Raw genomic sequence first — 21,536 nt, 5'->3', positions numbered from 1 at the left:
CACCTGCCACCACCACCAGAGAAGCAATACCAGCATCAGCACAAGCTTCTAGCAAGGTCTCGTGAGATTTCACTAAAACCTCACAAGATCTCGTGGGATTTCAGCAAGATCTCGCCGGAACCCACCATCGTCACTGCTTTGCCAGCACTGCAATGCAACCCACGTAAAGGAGGGTGTCAGTGGTGGGGCAGTGTGGTGGCAGAATGGCAAGTTCTTGTTCACCTCAGTGGGTAAAACAGGATGTTGTGCCCCCGTGACAGGGGCACCAGATCAGTTCCTTCACAAGTTCCCTGAGTTCACTGAGAGTTAGTAATTTGTATATATTTTATTTCTATTTTTTATATTCTGATATAGAATTATATAAAATTCATTTTAGGAAAAGTTCAGAGGGACTCCAACATCTATTATTAAAACTATATATATATTTTAAACCCCACAATTTATACTTGGTGTTTTACTGGAAATGTCAACAACAATCAAACCTTTCTGCTCCAGGTACCTGCCAAGGATGTTTTAAAGCTCAGGGCCAGTCCAGACACATCTGAAGTAGGTATAACATTTATACAGTATTTATAGAAGCCAGTCACTAAGCAAACAAGCCAGGTGGTTCTGCAGTGGGCAGGCCGCCTTCATAAATTTAACTAGGCTGAGGAGTTACACCATGCACCATACTACACCCAAGTCAAATTCCTGATTTCAAGTGGCTGCGTCTTAAGAGTAGAGGTAGAAGATCCAGAATTAAATGTATGTATCCTATTTTCACGATACCATTAATATATAGGGACTGTCATTTTTAAATATTTACATTTTCATTTGACAAGTTGTTAGATTGTTTTGTGAATGGTTCTTCCTGTCATGATTTTGACATGTTGTTCATGAAAAGTTATTCAGTTTGCCAACTATAAATATTTTTATTAATTGCAGATTTCACTAATGAAGGACCAAAGTAGTTGAAAATGCATTGGACAAAAAAACCCTGTTCTGTTTTTCCTACCCTGTGCTTTTTGCTCCTTGTTGCAGTTGTTTAGAGCTTCCCCCTTTTTTGTTGGCATAAGGAGTTGTAGCATACCGACCATTTTATTGGGGACAATCCCCATTTTTTTATATCTATCTCTGGTAAATCACCAGCCCTATTTTGTCCATATTTTGTTTGGTGCTGTTTTGCCATGTTACATTTTGCAGTTGTTCAGGTTTCACTGGGCCACATAAATCGAAGCTGAGGTGAGATTTGAAATTACCGGCTCCCTGGTAATCCTTATTGCCACCACAGAATTGGTCTTCAACTGGTGAGTCAGGAACCTCTATGGGCTCATGAACTGATCTCTGCAGCACTACCACCATACACGTATATGCTAGAAAGAGGGAGAGATTGGGAGCGGGAGATCCCCCAAAGCATTTGTGAGTGGAAGGTTGAAAAACATTGCTACACTATGTCATATCTAGTAGTGTATATATAACAGCTACCATAATGGCCTAGGCGATCTAGCTAAAAAATATAGTATTGTCACAACCACCAAACATTCTACCAGTATTATGTCAACATGAGTCATCTATGCTATTATCAGCAGGGGCGGGAATATTTTGTGCATTCACATGATATTGAAGGGAGATTTTGATAAGAAGTTTAAGGGGGGATTTTTAAAAGGGCTTCATTATTAAGGGCACAGGAAGGTTCTTTGTGTGAAGGGACAGCAAAGGGAACATCACAAAGAAAAGGTCGAGCTGTACGCTTATTCACAAAGGACAGGCACAGGGGCTGACAAATCTCCCCTGTTGACATATTTCTTGATCCTCTTTCATCCATTGTTCTCCCCTGAGTGAAGCGAATGTGTCAAAATGTTGAACTCAGAAGCTGGGGGTGGGGGGTGGAATTAAGAATTGGGAAGAAAAGGAGAATTCAACAAACATGCCCAAAGAGCAAAGAAAATCAGTTATGCGTTGCGGCAGATCATGTTACCTTCTGTAAACTCGCTTGCTACCACTTCCCTTTGCACTGTTAAGATAAAGAAATCCTTGGAAACATACAAAGAGGAAAAACAAGTTCCCTATTCCTGCATTCAGAAAGGAGGCTGGGAAAGTGAAAAGAGGAATTTCCACCCTTCAGTCTAAAACGGCAGAAAAACTACCCGTGGCTTTAGCCATTGTGTTAAACAACTTCCCTGTTACACATTTTCTCGTGCAGGATCATGTTTACCCCCAAAGAAGCTGGCTGTATCAGTGATCCCTGTGCACCTGCTGTTGAAACAGTAAGTACTGAGCTGGAGCGTTATCAGATTCATGTGTTATGGTATCATGCTTCTGTTTATAGAATACTGCTAATTAACTCCCCTTGGGTGCTTTTCAGTTTTGTGTTATAACCATTCAAAATCCTGCGAAATCAAGCTACTTTAAAATGATGGGCAGCACAACTTTAGCCTGATTTACTCTCGTAAATAAGCCCCATGCTGTCCAGTGGTGCATCCGATTGCCCCTAACATTTCACCAACATGAACAGGTCTGTGCTGATTAAGCATCAAAGTCAGGGATTGGCCAGTATAAATTTATAATTGAATCCACAGCCACAGAACAAAGTGCCTTGGTTGATTTCTGCTTCTTCGTGGAAAGCTTTTGGAGCCTCTCCTTCTGACAGCAGAACCCATTCCAATCTCTTATTGTGCCCCCTAAAACCTGGCATCAAAAACACCCTCCCTCCAGTGAATCACAATCGGAAAGGGTGTTGGTATGCAAGTCTTTCATTGTCAAAGGGGGTTCCTTGGATTGTAGCAGCACAAGGGTGTTTTTAAATATAAAATGTTGGCTTTGAGAATGAAATCCTTCCTTTCATCTCTGTAGATCTTTCTGCTGTGATTAAAGGATTCATAAAAATGGAGTGCAAATCTTTTGAAGTGGATGAAGCAGTCTACTTGGAGGATCAATGTCATATTCTTGAGGTGACCGAACCACAAGAAGACAATTTGGATTTGGCAGGAAAGAGTGACTTGGGAAATATTGTCTTTTCATCCTGCGAAACCCCAGCCCCATCCAGCCCTGAGATCAAATTGTACCCTACTAATATCACCAAGAGGAAGGCCTTTAGTGACAGCCCAAATCTGCTCCAAGTTCCACCTGTGGAGGATGGAGATGGTGACTTCACACCTTACCAATTTAACAGGCATGCTCCAGGAAGGATTTCTACTTCTCCGACTCTTAGGAGGCTAAGAAACAGTACCCCATCACTCTCTCAGGTCTTCTCGCTACAAAACAGCACTGAGAGTGCAAGGGGGCACAACCAGGTGCCACAAACTGACTCAACTCTTCTTGCTTATCAGAGGTGTACTCTGCATTCTCAGCAATGCTCTTTGACCTCCAACTTTGGCATGCACACCGATTCACTGACACTGAAAGAAAACTCCACATTGGCTGACACGCTATCAGTTCCACCACATCCTAAAGATGATTTTGTTGATGATAACATATTGCAGAACACGAGGGAGATCAGCCCTTCTTCCCTAACTAAGGGGAAACAGAATTCTCAGGAATGTCTTCAGGTAAGTATCACATTTCCTCGTTCCTTGGTTTGGTATGTTTTGCTGATTGCTCAGACGGAACTAAAGTCTGGTACTATAAATCAAGCCATTGCTGCTCTTAGGGTTGTAATCAACTAACTTTGGCTCAGAGCAGGCCCATAGAAATTTCATAGCCATGACTAAATTAGGTCCATTAATTCCAATGTGCCGACCTTGAGTAAAACTTGGTTGGCTACAGCCATTAGATTTAAGGAGAATGTGACAGTCTAATCAATATTTAGCTAGGCCAGATTACATGTGATGCCTCTCTTTGAGAGCAGGATTAAACATGCACATAATAGATAAACATCTGCACATTAGGGGGCTATAAAGTGAGGCATATGTTTGCTTTTACCTCGGGTTACATACGCTTCAGGTTACGGACTCCGCTAACCCAGAAATAGTACTTCGGGTTAAGAACTTTGCTTCAGGATGAGAACAGAAATCATGCTCCAGCGGCGTGGTGGCAGCAGGAGGCCCCATTAGCTAAAGTGGTGCTTAAGGTTAAGAACAGTTTCAGGTTAAGAACGGACCTCCAGAACAAATTAAGTACTTAACCCGAGGTACCACTGTACTTTTTAAACTAAACTCAGTAGGGGGTATGGTAATGAAACCTGTCTCCTGCCCTGTTTCTTTTTTTCTCTGCTTTCCACTGAAGCCTTTTCTCCCCAGACTGCCTCCAATACCTGAAGTTAGCAGGGGAATTATTCCAAAGAGCAGACTGTGTGCAAGTAAGGCGGTGGAGCAGGGAGGTGATGCCCATGTCAGAGGTGGTTTTAGGGTAGCGGTTTGGCTGCATCGGGCAACGACACCACAGGGAGTGCTGCAGCAATGATGTGGAAAGGAGAGTGAGAGGTGGGTTGTGTGTGCCGAATATTAGCATCACATAGGGCGCCACTGAAATTTGGGAGCTCAAAATCTACCACTGTCCATGCCTGACCCACCGCCATATTCTGTCTGGTCTGAAAACAAAGCTCCCCCTGCCTCACTTTATAGCCAAACCAGCACACATCTAGTTGCCCATTCCTTATTTGTATCACTGAATATTATTTTCAGAAATGCAGTAGCAGCCGCAATGAGAGTTTCCCTTCAAAAGTAAATAGGAGCTTAAGGAGGAGGGAAGGGAGGAAACTTTCTTTGGGATCAAAGGGGAACGAGAAGGGTTAAACTCACCTTCCCCAAAGTTCCAGTCCTAACTAAAATGAGATGCACTTATCACCACTATTATGCAGGTTCGGTTTTTTGCTTAGGGGTTGGGAACAGGTGAGTTTTGATTCTGTTCTGAAACAATTGTTTCACTAAAATGATTAAGAATTAAATTTCACTTTGTAATTCCTTTCTTCAGCAAGAACATGCAAGCTTAAAAGTGCCATTCTTGTGCCTTTTATAAAGACTAACATAGAATGCTTTATTCTTTTTCAGGAATTACATTTGCATAAACCTAACAGGTACGTATTTCTTTTAAAAGAAAATGGCAAAAAAGAAGCACTCCCTCGTTCGTCTTTATACTTTTGTTGACTCTTAATGAGCCATTAAAAGTAAAGAGTGACATATTTACTGTAGCTAGCAAGATCTGTTCTATATAAATTTAGGGGACTGGCACTGTAACTTTCTGCCACTTGTACACCTTAATGAGAGTTGCTTTGTAGGCTAAAAATTGACTCTCAGGCATGCCCCAGCTATTGTTTATTGAGAAGTCTCATAAACATCTCTTTTATTGTTGTGTTATTGTTGTGTTATTTGTTATTAATTTTTGTAGCAGAAGGTCACAGCCCAGAACACTGAAATCAATGGGTACGAGGCACGTGCCTGGTTGATATCAAGACCACATTAATACTACCTGTGGGCCACAAATCAAATCTGAGCCATCCAGCAATCAACAGAATGCATTGTTTCTAGCAAACCTTGGAGGGGATAGCTCAGTTGGTTAGAGTGTGGTGCTGATAATGCCAAGGTTGTGGGTTTGATCCCTGCATGGGACAGCTTCATATTCTTTCATTGCGGGGGTTGGACTAGATGATCCTCAGGGTCCTTTCTATGTTTCTCTGTCACTTAGGTTCCACAGTTTTAGAATTTATGATACTCTCTATGTGACCTGAACACACCATAGAACAGAGAGTGTGAGATTTCACTTTGCCGTTAAGGTTGACTGACCACAGCACACATTTGCTTTTTCCAAACCCGAAACATCATTGACCGTTCACAAATCTACAACGCTAATACACCATTACAACAAAAATAATTCAGAAAAATCAGAGCTGTCTCATGGAAAGTCAACCAAACAGCATCTTCTTGTTCAATATTATTTTTGCGGTCTTATGCTTATTTCAGTTTCATTACAAATTTTTGAACATTCATCCATCTGTAAATCTAAGGAACACAACTCGCAAGAAAAGTCAGCAGAATAATCTTGTCATATTAGATTTTGGGGACGACTTAGTTTGCAAAACTGACAACAGGACTATCAAGGCCACAGGGCCACCCTATAGCCCCACTGTGGCCTGACATGATTCAGGTCAATTCTGGACCTGACTTGACTTGCTGTGCTTAGCAAAGCCAAATCACAAAATCCACTGACAATTGCACAAACACAAACAGAATGTTCTTAGGTCACAAATGTCATTTAAAATTGGACTTTAGCTGTGATATGTGCAATGTATCTTGCTAGCTACCTGCCATGCCAACACTACAAGGCTATCTTAGGGAAGGACAGCAGGTTCACTTGTATAAATTCTTGACTACCTTGTGTGAATGTCTTTATCTTTAAAAAAAAAAACCTATATGAAAATTAATATTCAGATATTACTTAAATCTTAGACATTTTTGCAGTAAGCAGTAAGTAAATGTAATAAATAATTAAATGTGCATATGGGTACATTTTTAAGCTGTACCATAAAATTTGTAGAATTGTAAAATCTGAAGGATAATTTGGATAAACTTTGGTCGCTACTTAAAAATGTGAACCAAACAAAATCCTCTCCCTTCCCTACCTAATGGTCGTGTATTTGAATGTCATTTCTATTAAAAAGGGTATAATGAATCTTCATTCTGTCATCTCACAGCTCTTTGGGATGGTGCACATGAAATGGCTGCTGTGTGGAAAGCATTCTTAAGTTAGCACTACAGCATCCATTGCCTTACCATGCCAATCAGGCTGTTTTCTTCATGCCATAGTATTTTACTTTTTAAGTCTGTGATGGCAAAGCAACTGCCAAAGCCACTTCTTGGAGATTGTAACATTAAAGATCATGCACTATTTTCGCATGGAGACATTTTCAATCAACCAGCTTCTTCACACACACACACACACACACAAGTTGAGATGGCACACCCAGGCGACACAATTCTCCAGTTTGCTTCAGAAGCTCCATTGAGTTTAATTCTCTATAATATAAATTGGTGGTTTTAATATTCAGTTGTTTATCAATACTGGGGGTCTTTAAATGGAAGATAAAGTAAAGCTTCATGAGTTTCAGGTTTTTTTGACCATGACTGACTCTCCTCAAACCTGAGTATCATTTCTTAGGAGGACCAAAGGCGTACGTAAGGGTTGGCGAAACCAGTAGAGGTGCAGGCCCAGGGGGAGCGCAAAAAACACCTATCAGACTATGGGATGTATGACGTATGTGTGAGGGGTGACATGACACCACTGTTGCGGTGAGATGAAACACAGGAGAAGCTTCCTGTCCTTCTTGCACCACAGTAAAGTGGGTTTTTTGGAGGGGAGCATTGATACGGCTCCTTGCCAAGAGCACAAGGAACCCTAGGTGTGCCTCTATTAGTAGCAGCACACAATGTTTGTGTTTGCCTTGCAGTCTATACAACTCAGCTGAACGGAGGCACAGCTCAGTGGTGGTGAGCTTGCCTGGATTCGAGATGTTCCCAGGAGACCTGCTGATATCAGACAGTGCAGCAGAATTCCTTTACCATTCAGCATCGCTGCACAGCTCAGGTGAATACAGATGCCAATGGAAGAGATGGCCCTGTTTTTTATTCCCACCCCCCTCTCCCCATGAAGTCAAATTTACCATGAAATACCTACTTTATCATTTCTATAGCTAACAATGTCCTTGTTTCTGTTCATTAGAATCCAAAAAGCCCTGGTGGCCATTTGCTAAAAAAGGAACTGTGAGTATTTTGCAAATCCCTCTTTCTCTCCCTGCCCCAGTATTTCTATATATATGGGTTTGTCTCCACCAGCAGTAACCAGAGCACATCTTTATTGCAGGACAGGTTTGGGAATGTTGTTTTGAATAAAACGTAAAGAGAGCAGATTTTAAAAAGTTGCAGACATGCACCCAAACACACTTCAGGTGTTGCTTGGACATGCAGATATTTATAAAAAAAGGAACAGGGAAACATCTCTAAGTGATTGTGAAAGAGAGTGAGAGAGAAAGGTAACTGCTTACCTTTTCAACCTTTGGGAATGCAGCAGCTCCTGGAATCAGATGCAGAGGCCTTGAGTTCTGTGCAACATTACAGCTGAGCCAGCACCTCAGCAGCCACCTGTTTTTAAGCAAATTTAGGCTATTGGACACAGAAGCCTTCTTTCTAACTTTTCCACTCTGGCACTTTTAATAGAGAGAGATTGGTGCACCACTATGTTTATGGAGGATGAAGAGGACATGCCCAGTGTAATTAAGGTTCCAGATCTGTAATTCTGCTGAATACAATAAATTAAGGAAATATATCTACCTAACAATGAGGGACATGGGTGGCACTGTGGTCTAAACCACAGAGCCTAGGTCTTGCCGATCAGAAGGTCGGCGGTTCAAATCCCCGCAACGGGGTGAGCTCTCGTTGCTCAGTCCCTGTTCCTGCCAACCTAGCAGTTCAAAAGCACGTCAAAGTGCAAGTAGATAAATAGGTACCGCTCCAACGGGAAGGTAAATGGTGTTTCCATGCACTGCTCTGGTTCGCCAGAAGCGGCTTAGTCATGCTGGCCACATGACCCAGAAGCTGTCTGCAGACAAACGCCAGCTCCCTCGGCCAATAGAGTGAGATGAGCGCGCAATCCCAGAGTCGTCTGCAACTGGACCTAACAGTCAGGGGTACCTTTACCTTTTATCTACCTAACAATAGATATATTGGGGGAATATATCTACCTAACAAATATTGGTATGATCATCTTTCACAACAGTGGCGTGCATATAGTCAATACTGACTAAGCCATTATTTTAAAATAGACTAATCATTTATGGATCTATATTCTGTAGCAGTTAGTAATCACATTACAATAAATTCAAAATTTGGTGCATTTTCAAAATTCAGTTTGGGGAAAGCTGTCTGCTTGCATATATCACAATTTGAGGAAGAATCTGCAACATCCTCTATGTGCAACATCTTCCCCATGGCTATGGATTTCACAGATTTACTGCTGCGTTTTTTTTGTTTTGTTTTTTTGTCTTTGAACAGAGTAAAGACAAACACAAACAAATATCAGATCTGGAAAACTGTCTGTCCACAGTAACCCTCAACATACCAGATTGTAGTGATTATGAATTTCAAAGTGTTAAGGTACAAAAATGCTTCATATACCATAATGATACAATTTGTGTGTTGGTCCTCATTTTTATTCTTCTGTTCTTCTGTTTGGTTTTCCTTAACTCTGCAATCCTATACCCACTTATTTATATATGACCATAGACAGATGCATGCACGTGTGTGCGCGCACACACACACACACACACACAGAGTGCTTCCAGACTGTCATTATTTTGAAGGAGGATTTCAAGTGCATACCAAAACTTTAGGTTTGTGCAACTGAAGTAAATAAAGGCACTCTGGGTTCATTCACACTTCCACATGTGCTGTGCCTAGAAAGCACAGGTCTTAACAGTTTTACGCTTGACCCGCTCCTTTCCAAGGGAAAACCCACTCTTTAGTGTTCAATTGGAACAAACGGCAATCTGGGGGAAACCCAACTTGACATTTGCTCTGACTTGGCATTAAAGAACAGTTTTCCCCAGGGGGAAGCAGCAGGAGAAGCGGAAACACAGATAAGCCCTCTGTCACCTTTGTGACAGCACCACAAATCCACTTTAATAAAAACTCTTCCTTCTTACAGTTAGGAAAGAGACATAACGGAAAAATGTGGGGTGGGTGAATGGGAACGTGTATAAACACTCCATAAACAAATTGGCATAAATGCTCAGTAAACTGGTCATCTGGAAGTAAATATACACGTATGCATGAATGTATGAACTTCTCAGGAGACATGGATTATACTTCTTTTCGGTGTAAATTGTTGAGTGCTTCTAAGTATACTTTAAGAGTCTTTTACAGTGTAACACTGAAGCAGAAGCAGAAACCAATGGCAACCCAAACAAGGGTATTTAGCACCAACAACAGCTTCAGTGATTGAACGGAAGGGCTGTTTGTATGGAAATGTGCATAAATATTTGTGTTTGTGCTCTCAACTGATAGGGTAAAACTTGGCAGGAAATCATGACTATGCATCAGCTTGAGCCAAAAGCCAGCGGTGATCAGTTAGATACTAAGAAGGAAGAAGCCTTGTGGGAGCTTTTCACAACTGAATGCACCTACCTTCTTGATCACCTCCAGGTTCTCAAAACGGTAGGTTTGGATTTTGCAACCGTTTCCTTCCCATTGTGGGGTGTTCGCTATGTCACTTGCTATCAATCTAAATGGGAAGTACCTTCGCACAACCGTTTGTTCCTGCAGGAAGCAGCCTTTTGCAATTAGCTCATAGCAGTACTTATACACGGATCTGTTAGGATATTTCCGTTCCACCTTAAAAGGGAGCAGGCTTTGTGAGTCACAGAGTCTGCGCATTTCCTGTTCACAGGATGTTTATGTTTCCTATTGCTTTCGTTTTCTCTCTGTGTCTGGAGACACTGATGCAGGCAGTCATGTTTTTCTTTGTTCTGACCAACGCTGAATAAACTTGTAAATAATGCTCTCCTGAGTGCCTTCTGCTGTGAATTATCTGCTGATAGAGTGTGCATGAGCTCTGGAATGTGGCAAGCTATTTCTGGAAACTCGTGTCGCTAATCGCTGATACTGTATCTACGGGAGATCGATGGATCGTCCGGCAGCCAGCTTGGGGGCCATGATGGACTTTGTCTCCCTGGCAGTATCCCAACAGGATCTCTGTCTTGCAGCTCACTGGAGCATATTCTGAAAAGCGTTAAAAACAGGCTACAGATTAGAAAGTGCATTGAGCCGTTCAGCTACAGAGCCATCACTTGTTAGAAAATTGGGTCACAGACTTGGAAGGGCATCTAACCTCCAACTGTTGCAGGAGATTCACTGCTCCAACTTTCCCAATAGGTGACCATCCAACTTCTGCTTGTAAAAAAAAATCTGACAAAAGAGAGCCCACTATTCTCTGAGGCTGCCTGTTCTACTGCTGAATATCTGATGCCTTCAGGAAGTTCTTTCTAATGATTAGTTAAAATCCGTTTTTCATGTAAATTGAACCCCATTAATTTGGCTTCTAGCCTTTGGATCCCAGCAGAAATCAGGCATGGCTCTGTTTTTCCGCTGCCCAGTCTGCAGCTTCACACTTTTGGCTTGCACACACAACTCTGGAATTTGTCTTTCTAACTACCAGTATGTTGAGGGAGGGGGCCCCACCCATTTTCTGTCTGGCACAGAGCCACTTCCTTTGTTACCTTAATGGCCCATACTCAGAAGGTCATTACCTCGCCAGGGAGCTAACCTGGCTATTCCAGGAACTGAATCTGTGCTGGATCCAGGAATTAGAAGGGGGCTCTGGCATACAGCCTCTGACCCATCTACCCCAAAATTCATAACAGCATATAAATTCCTGAGCTATGTATCATCACTTGTTTTGAATGATAATTAGAACCAGGTTATTTTCACCATATCAGCAGTTGGGTCTTTCAAAGAGAATGTTTTCAGAGACCAGCAAAGTATTCCATGGAAAGTCCTGTTATGATGAAGATGCCTCATCCTCAAGAATATTATATGTCACTTGAATAGCTTGGCTATACCTGTTTAGATGTAAGGCTCACTTAGTTCAGTGAGACTTATTCCTTGGTTAATGTATAAGGATTGCAGCCTAAATGCTTTAGAATCTAAGCCATCAGGATAGCTTGATTCAAATTAATTGAGTGGCCATTTTACTGAAACAAGGAAATTGCTCTTTTCAGCTTGTCAGCAATACAGAATCTGCAATGTTTCCTAGAATGTGACTGCTTATGTGTTTAGCGCATGCATGAAGGGTCTGTGGGGAAAGATTTCAAGTTTCAGGGCAAGGGGGAATGAATGTTTGTTGAGTGCTAGAGGCAGGTGTATAGCAGCAAGACAACAAATGAAGCCCATTTGTTATGTTTACTAGAGCTATAATGAACTTGGGTAAGGAATGTTTTTCGGAAAAGGAAATCTGTAGCAACCCTGGGGTTCAGGGATTTGGAGAAGAAATAACTAACTAGGCATTGATGTGTTTTCTGAAGATATTTATGGATACATTAAGGTACCTGCAATGCAAGGAGTTTCTCTCGGATGTGGACTCTGGGCTACTGTTTGCCAACCTAGAGGAGTTAAATCAGGTGAGAAAACACTCTAATTTGTAGATTGACACTAAACAACATGTATCAGCATTGTGGCTTTTCATTCTACGGCTTTAATACAATAGTTAAATCAAAACTATATTAACAAGCTCAAAGCAGTGTGGGTCCTTCTATTTAAATACTCCCTTTGGGGAAATTAGACATATAAGACCTGTGGAATTACATCTTCTAGTGCATTTGTCTTAAAGCAATGATGGCTCACTTATAGTCTATGTAGCAAATGTTGCATTCAAATACACAACAAATCATCCCTGGGCATTTGTTTGGAGTAGTGAAGCTGAATGTGCTCACTATGCTTTACATTTTTCTTCCACTGAATTATAAAAGCTCAGAGCTCATTTAGTGCCTTGCAGTCGAATCTTTCATCCAAAGGACATCTTAAATAAGATTCTCTTACTTAGGTGAGCCTCAGTTTTGTGACCAGTTTCTTCAGTGTTATAAAGGATCACCTTGTCCAGCCTATGCCTTCCATAGATTTCATCCGTGTGCTCACAAAGGTAAGAGTAACAACATGTTAAGCTGATGCATCAGTAAATGGTTAAAGAGCAGATAGAAGAGACTAGGTGTGAATGGACAGTTTTCACTGTCGAGAAATGAAACCGGGATCTGTATCGGAACTGCTGTTTTTTAACTTGTTCAGAAATGACCTAGAGTTTACACCCTGACCATGATCCATCCGCAGTTAAGTTGTGTGTGTGTGTGTGTGTGTGTGTGTGTGTGTGTGTGTGTACATGCTTAAGGTTGTAGCCCCCATGAAACTACAATTCCAACTGCAATTGAGTTTGACTGACAGAGGGAAACAAGGGCAAGAGGGAAGGGAACCATTATTTCTTGGCCTAACTTTGTTTTTAAAGTATTTTCCTCTTCTCTCTGTACCTAGGGTATATAAACACCCACTTAGATAACCACTTCATACCTCCAATGAAGTAGGCTCTGGCCCATGAGAGCATAAATCACAGTACATTTCTTACAGTGCAGCCCCATGCAAGTTTAGTTGTGCTCATGGTGCATTCTTGCTCGTGTCTACTCAGAGTAAATCCCATTGACTTCAGTGAGGCTTAATCTCAGGTAAGTGAGCACAGGAGTGCAGCTTTACAGCTGGGTAAATGGGTATAACGTTACAGCTTTAACATTTAAGATGCCAGCATGAATTTGTTGGCTGCATGACTATCCCTCTGGAATTCATCTTATTCTTGATTATGCGGAGGGGTTGATGAGTTTTAAGAGTCAGTACCACTAAGCAAAGACCCGAGAATGACCTGAATTAGCCAGCAAGAATATGGAGTTAAAATTCTCCAAAAGTCCATGTCTTTTTGTAAACAAAAAATACAGTCCAGCGAAAGGTATTTTAAAATTCATTTATTTCAGTGGGGATTTTCTGTAGTATAGTGCTATGTATATTTAGGCAAAAGTGAATCCCAGTGACATCAGTGGAACTTATGAAGGTAAATGTGGCTTGGGCTACTATCTTAAGCACACACTGGAAAAAAGGCTTAACTGTGGATGGATCATGCACTAGGAGTGGTAATCCATCCTTACTATGAAGTAACAAGGAATTATTTGCCATCTCAGATATCTCTGATCACAGAGGGTTGTGGACAAGTACCAAAACAAATTATGTGCAATAAATGTATAGGCTCCTTCTGGAGGAAAGGCAGGGTATAAATCTAATAAATGAATATTTGGTCCTCACAATGCCAAGAGGGATATGCAACATTAGTCATACTGCAAGTGGACTCATTAAAATCATAGAAGTATAGAGTTGTAGAGTTGTAAGGGATCCCAAGGGCTTGCAATGAGCTTGAGTCTATTCTAACTTAGTTTTTGATATTGCCCTCAATGACTTACATTTTTGTCTTGCAGTATTTCCAAGGGAACCTGTGTCAGAGTCACCAGATGTACTGCCTGAATTATACCTCTGCTATCTTTTACTTGGAAAAACTGAAGAAAAGAGAAGATTTTGGGATCTATTTGAAAGTAAAGCAATTGTTTTGCTGTTATCCTTGTTCAACATATACAGTTGTGATATTACAGCGGCAGTTTTTTCAAAGTCAATTGCTATCATAGTTCACTGATATGATTAAGGGTGAACTAAAGTATATATTTAATGAACTAATAATAAACATCAATACCCATCCTTGTTCATCAGAAATCACCATCTCTACTATCATCCCCCCTCCACTTCATGTGGCTTATACAGCAAGAAATGTGTCATTCTAAAGTAAAATATGCTATTGGAGGGACTTATTGGGGATGATTTTCTTATGTCAGCCTGAACTGGGGACACCTGAGAGTGTCTGTAGGGAAGGAATGGGTTTTTCTTGTATTTGGAGCCTATGTTGTTTAGGGTTTAAGCATTAGTGCAAGCTCTTTGAATTGGGCCTAGAAATATGTGGAAATCTAGTTCCTGTGGTAAAGTGGGTGTGCCCTGCAACCTTTTCCACCACCACCTTGAGGCCTGTACACACAAAAGACTTATCTGCATGATATTTCCCTTCCTTTTTTTTATTTAGGTGGATGATTCATCCCAATTATTACCACATTAAGTGTGAGGTATGAGAGAAGGGGGTGCATTTATTCCTCTGCTATTGGGAACTGGGTTGCCATTCTGAAAGCAATGAAAATGTAGGGTTCTCATTAAATTTATTTTACTTAAGAAATGTGTGTCACACTGCTGGTTGGCAGTATGAAGCATTATTCTGCTTACTGTCAAGAGTACACTTGTTAATCCTTATACAAAATTTATCTGTATTTGATAGTGGTGTGAACAGAACGAGCGGTGCAAACGTCTCCATCTCGCAGAACTGCTGGTTGCCCCTTTGCACAAACTGACCCGCTATCCCCTTCTCCTGAAGAATATATGGAAAAATACAGAGGCAGCCGAGAAATCTGTCATTGGTACAATTAAAGAAAAGGTGGAAAAATCTATAAGTGAGTTGGAGAAGGTCTGAAACTGCATTCTTGGTTCAGAAGTTGTTCCGAGTTGTTTTCACAGAGCCAATCCTACCAATAGGCAGAGTGGTATGGCTGCCTCAGGCAGCAGGTTTTATGTGGCATTGTATGTGCTTGTATTTTTATACCAGGGATGGGGAGAATTGATTGTGGGATTTCATGCCTCAGGTGCCAAAACAACTTGGCTGTGTTGTGAGCTTTGCACTTGACTTGGGTTTTGGTGGGGAGGGCCTGAGTACCACTTGCTCCTCAGCCTCATCCAACAAAAATACCTTGGGCCAACCTTTATTGCTCAGCATTTAGGCATGCATGAAGACTGTATGGCAAAAACTATTCCCCTAGGAACTGAAACATGAAAATACCTTCACTAGCTACAAACAAAAGTAATATTATGTAAACCATCACATTCCAAAGAACACTATAAGCCTAATAACTCATATTTGGTATGAAACATGAACATTGATGCTCATACTCTTAACATCCACAGGGATGACAACATTGACTAGACTATATCAATACAGAAGGCACTCAGCTCTCCATATAGAGAATGCTAAGGCCCATATTAATGAAGGACAGAGATTTCATTTTCATTAAGCCAACCTTGCTGCTCCGTGGTGTATCTTTTCAGGAGATTTGGAAGGGAAAGTGAAATGGCTAGATAACTTCCAGAAATTTAAACAGCTACAGGAAATTATAGTTTGGCCTTCACTTTGGGATCAAGAAAAAAGATTTTTTGTTCCTGAGGTAAGCAATTTTTATTCATCCGTCTTAAAAATATGCCCTTAGCAGGGTCTTCTTAAATCTGCACAAAACTGTTAAAATAACATGGACAAATATTAATGGTTTAACAGAATATGTAACTAGCTCTAGAATTTTCTAAATACGCTCTGGAGAGGTGCCTGCACATAGACCACGCAGATCTTAGACCAGCTCCCATACAAGTGAGCACTGAAAAAGTAATAAGCAAATATGGAGGGAGGGAGGGAGAAGAGGGAGAGCTCTTCATGATGAGAAAATAGAGTGAATAATTTGGAGGACAATAAAATAATATGGGGGCTGAAGGTGGGAATGTAAATAGATTTATTTGGAAATGATTCCCGAGGAAATCAACGGGGAGGAAGCAAAAATAGAAGGGGAAAAGAAAAGAGGTACGGTAGTTCTTTGTAATGACACAGCATTTATAAATGGATTCAGTCAGAAGGCAAGGAATTAATTTGACATTGGCCATGCCCATTTTGACATGCAGCCCTCAAAGGGGTGGGCATGAGTCAAGGTGCCCAGACTGAAAAAGGTTAGTCACTGCTCCTGTATAGGATTGGGTGTCAAGGTGGTATTTGTCTAACACATGTAGCCAGTCATCCAATTAAATAGTCCATTATATTATTTCTGTTACTCAGAATTTTAATTGCACTGTTACCACTTTTTATTCAAAAGTTCCACAATTATCTCTCTTCCTCCATCACCAGTGTCTCAAGAACGTATTAAGAGAAAACCCAAATGACAACATCTTGTCACCAACAAAGAGATTTCTTGTTCATGAGGGGAGATTAACCCTAGCAGGTAAAGAGTGCTTTGTGTATCATAGTTATGTTACACAGTGAACAGAAATATATACCTAACTCAAACTAATCTGCAAACCTAAAGAGAGGATATGAATAAAAGTTGGACAAGTGCTGTATTAAGGTGTTATGAACCTCCATGTTCAACATGGGAACATAGAGTGGGGTGCATCACCTAACCTTCCCCTGGTGTCATGTCTACACCTGACATTTGCTCATACAATATGAACATCTGTAGAGAGAGGGCTTCCCTGCATAGAGCTATACATGCAAAGGCATGCCCAGAATATGGAACCTCAATCATTCAGTGTTCCAGATTCTGATGAAGGCTTTGCCTATACAACTATATGAGCAAAGGCCCCTTGCTACAGAGGTTTGTGCTCTATGTACAGACATCACAGAAGAGCTGTGTGCTGTTAGTGGGGTTACTCAGTTCAACACCACTCCTTGCTTCCGTGTTGTTGAATGTGAGTGCTCATGACACTAAAATAAGGCTGCAGTCCAACAAGGTCAAAGAATAAAAATATATTCAGAAGGAATAAAATCAGTGTGAGTGATGTCTCAGTACCACTCTTCTAGAGGGGGGAAAACAAGATGTGTAAAAGTAGGTCTTTTAAATAAATGTGCTTTTCCAAAAGAGAAATATGTTAAACTTCAGTGTTTTCTGTTCATAATTAGCAGTCAAATTTGAACTAGATTGCTAAGAGTGAAGCATACAAAAGATTATTTTTTTAATCTGCTGTCTGCTTTTGAAATGAACTGGCAGGCGGTGATATACTTAAAGACAGATAAAAATGTAACAGCTGATAGGCTATGGAATGTTACAAATAATTTGACAATATATATCCCTGGTTATATTTGCTCTATAATCTGTTTGATAATCTTTTACTCGTGGGAGATTTAGTCATTTCCCTAGCTCTGCTAAAAACTATTAAAATATTATGTGAGTTATGCAAGCAGTAGTGATCCGCCATTCTTCCAGACTACTTTGGCTGCTCATGTATTGCAAATGTTAAACAACTCAAACAACAAAGCTGGATATTTATCACATCCAGACTTTTTAATACTAAACAGGTGGTATATGGGGCAGCTGTTGGCTTCCTACTTCCTTTAAAATTAATCCCTGGAGCTTGAGCCACAAAACTTGAAAGTTCAGTTCTATTCATTAAAACAAACTTCCTAGAATTCTGGAACTAGAAAAACTATGCTTGAATCTCCTAGCAAGTAATTTTCCAAATTCTTTCAGTCAAAATAAATCCAAAAGCAAAATGTAGTGATGAATTTAAGGCAGAAAATGTGAGGTTTTGTTACAAAATAAAAAAAAATAAGAACCAGTGTTTACTTTTGTGTTTATTCCTCAGAACATATGAGACTTGTTGATGTCTACCTATTTCTGTTTGATGATTTGCTGTTGATTACAAAGCCTAACCGGCACAAAAAGGTAAGAAGAAAGGAAAAGAAAGATCAGCTACAGCTGTTGTGTTCATGCACATTTTGATCTGTAGGTGCAGTAAACATTTACGTAATATTTTAAAATCATTAAAGTAAAAATGTTGAGGGAAGAGTTGTGAATTGCTGACATATCAAAGAAATGAAGAACAGACCCCGGCAATTATATGATACTTAGGGGCAGTGTCTCACAGTGGGCACATTTTGGTAACCCCTTAGGGGTACAGGTCCATATTTTTATTTCATGCAAGTAGTCACTTTGCAATATGCACTTATATTTTAAGGAAGCTGCAGTCCCCGGTGGCCCAAGCCTGGCTCCTTTTAACCCACCATCTCCTATTACCTTGTTGAGTTAGATGTAAAAAGCAGACATCTGAAAGTAAAGGTAAAGGGACCCCTGACCATTAGGTCCAGTCGTGACTGACTCTGGGGTTGCGGCACTCATCTTGCTTTGCTGTCCGAGGGAGCCGGCGTACATGTGGCCAGCATGACCAAGCAGCTTCTGGCGAACCAGAGCAATGCACGGAAACGCCGTTTACCTTCCCGCTGGAGTGGTACCTATTTATCTACTTGCACTTTGAGGTGCTTGCACTTTGAACTGCTAGGTGGGCAGGACATCTGGAAGTTGATGTTCTTTAAATGTACGGTGTTGATGTGACTAAGGTTTCATGTGCTTTCAGATACATTGAGGCACCATAGTTTCTTTGTATTTTAAAGAACTGCAGCATAGCAGTCCAACTGAATGCCTGCTTGTTACATTTAACAAAAATTATTAGAGCTTGAAATGTGTTTATGATACAAAGCTAGTGCCATGGAACAGAAAAATAAGCATTTTAATCTTGTGGCAATTTTGACTTAAGTTCCAAGAGCTGCCATTCACAAATTTAAGTCAAGTACTACATGTCAGAAATGCCACAACTACAATCCAGAATATAGAATGCTTAGGTAACGTATTGGTTTTCCTTTCTGTTTCAGAAATCTGTAGTTTCTGACCTGAGTTTAACACCTGTTGGCCCCTTTTTCACTCCCGAATTGCAATCTTTGCTTGAAAGTGGTGGCTATTGCACTGTGCTTGACCAGCCTATCCCATTAGACAGAATGGTAGTAAGAAATATTGAGTCCTTCCACATAACAGGTATGTTAAATACGTTTTACTTATGGCTTCGTTACATTCTTCAAATATTGAGTAGATGCACGGCATATATGTAGGGACAGCTATTTTCTGTGCCCATCTTAAATAGCTCTCTCTTAAAATATTTGGAACACAATACAAATAAGCCAGTTGCTACCCCTCAAGCAAAATATATTCATTTCAGTCATCCCACCTCAATTTTTCTTCAGTCTCTGGGATGTATATAGGTCCAACAGCTTAGAATGGTAGTGAAGAGAATTTACATGGTAAATCAGAGATGGTGTGCTGAAGGAAATCAATTTTGATCAGACAGACCTGCCTCACTTCAGGATTAAAGATGTACCACCACTGTCTGTGCTAAACCAGCCAATGTTCAAAAGAAACTTAATTTTTTTGGAACACTTCTCATTTTGCTCACTATTCTAAATTGATCAGCTGAACTATCTTCACTGCTTTTCCTCTCCATGGATTCAGACTTGCTCCTGTTTCTGTATAAAATTAGAATCCAAGTGAAGACCTAGCTTTTGCATTTCCCATCAATGTGGTTTTATGAGACCCCTTGTGATCACTGGTTTAATATCCATCTAAATCATGTCCTTACTTCTGAGTCTTTATGATATGTAACTACAGTGGTGCCTCGCAAGACGAAAATAATCCGTTCCGCGAGTCTCTTCGTCTAGCGGTTTTTTCGTCTTGCGAAGCATCCCTATTAGCGGCTTAGCGCTATTAGCGGTTTAGCGGATTAGCGGCTATTAAAGGCTTAGTGGCTAAAAGGCTATTAGCGGCTTAGCGGCTTAGAAAAAGGGGGGAAAGCGGGGGGAAATCGGAACACTCGCAAGACGTTTTCGTCTTGCGAAGCAAGCCCATAGGGAAATTCGTCTTGCGAAGCAGCTCAAAAACGGAAAACCCTTTCGTCTAGCGGGTTTTCCTTCTTGCGAGGCATTAGTCTTGCGGGGCACCACTGTATGTCAAATTGTCAAAAAAAAAAGGACAGAAGTGCCAGCTTTGCAGGTGGCAGCTCATTATGTAATTGTTGTTGTTTGGAAAATAGTTACACCACATAAGATGTAGTTTTATTTTCCCTAAAGCCAGAAGATTGCAGCTCACTCTCAGTCCCTTATCCCTGGTTACTTGTATATCCAAGCTTAAGTATCATTGATATTTCATGCAGTCTAAAAGTCAATCAATGGATGCATACAAGTTCCACTGAAGTAGTTCATGTGGCCTGTTTCAAAGGTGACAGATATTTGCTTCTTATAGAGGTCTGAAGTGAAAGCTGTGGAAGATGTCTTACCATGTGTCAATTGTTTTCTTAGTTTTTGGACTACGAAATGCTTTTCTAATACAGCATAGAAATCGGTTTCAGCAGTGCATAGCAGCCTTTTTACTACAAGCACAGACTGAGTCTCTCAAAGTAAGTATTTTATTTTACAAACATTAAAAAAAATAAACACAAGCAATTCACCTAAGATAATGCTAACACCTTTCCTCAAATGATTTGAGCTAGTTTATTTGTCTGTCCTGGGTACTGTCCCTACCCGACTAGAGTGAGATACCCCTTTCAAAAATATGAATAGATGCTATTGACTAGTTAGCTATATGGAAAGTATGTATCCCTAAGTTACTTTTGTTATTAAATTAAAACTTCTTTTTCACCTTACAGAAAACATGGATGTCACAGATGGAAACAGCAATATCAAATTGCACAAAGAGAGAAAATAAACCCAAAACTTCATTTTTTAGTTTACCTGCTGAATCATCTCAAATTTAGTTGTGGTTCGTTGGGAACCACTAGACAATGTAACAGATTTACTTTTTTTAAAAAAAACCAAGGCATGCAAAATGTCTGTGAAGATTTTTTGGAGCCTGGAAAGGTGAAACTCTGGAAACAATCTTGCTAGAACAGAATTCAGAGAAGGAAAGGAGCAATTTGGATGGTCATTATTCAAACTGCAGTGCTATGCTTATGGCCTTTGGTTCCTCACAGGGTGGCTTGTTTTGATTTGGCATACCATGATAAAAACTAGAAAATATATGCGATATGATATGGGGAAGAGAAAGGAAACTAGTGCCATTAAACCAACATCTTTAAAACTGCCTTTACAAGTTCTTCTGCAGTCAAACTGGGGTACCAGTAATCATGAGACCTGCTTAAATCAGAGTATTTTGTTTTTTGATCAAATACTACCGGGTTATGAAAGAAAGAAAATCTGCACAATTTTTTCCTACCTCAGAAACCACCAAAATGTCAAACAAAGTAACAGTCTAACACTGATCTTCACAAAAACACCTCTCACATTAGATTATAGAATCACACAACTCATTTTTAAGCAGTGTGGTC

The 21,536-nt window shown here is 40.4% G+C and overlaps 1 protein-coding gene across 1 annotated transcript; it reads left to right on the top strand.

Moving 5' to 3' along the window:
• The first annotated feature begins 170 nt into the window (after window positions 1-170).
• On the top strand, window positions 171-21,289 carry PLEKHG7 (pleckstrin homology and RhoGEF domain containing G7). The gene is made up of 20 exons (XM_081210940.1): window positions 171-305; window positions 496-546; window positions 925-1,286; window positions 2,183-2,246; window positions 2,833-3,527; window positions 4,968-4,993; window positions 7,361-7,497; window positions 7,633-7,673; window positions 8,961-9,062; window positions 9,972-10,121; window positions 11,987-12,082; window positions 12,505-12,600; window positions 13,967-14,080; window positions 14,863-15,034; window positions 15,684-15,799; window positions 16,522-16,615; window positions 17,976-18,055; window positions 19,039-19,198; window positions 20,512-20,609; window positions 20,859-21,289. The coding sequence occupies exons 5-20, from the start codon at window positions 2,865-2,867 to the stop codon at window positions 20,964-20,966; spliced, it is 2,253 nt and encodes a 750-aa protein (XP_081067066.1). The 5' UTR covers window positions 171-305; window positions 496-546; window positions 925-1,286; window positions 2,183-2,246; window positions 2,833-2,864; the 3' UTR covers window positions 20,967-21,289.
• Window positions 21,290-21,536: the final 247 nt, after the last annotated feature.

The sequence above is a fragment of the Podarcis bocagei genome, assembly GCF_964188305.1.
Source record: "Podarcis bocagei genome assembly, chromosome: 10".
Lineage (NCBI taxonomy): Eukaryota > Metazoa > Chordata > Lepidosauria > Squamata > Lacertidae > Podarcis > Podarcis bocagei.
The sequence above is the reverse complement of the archived record's forward strand: the minus strand, read 5'-3'. Positions and strand labels throughout refer to the sequence as shown.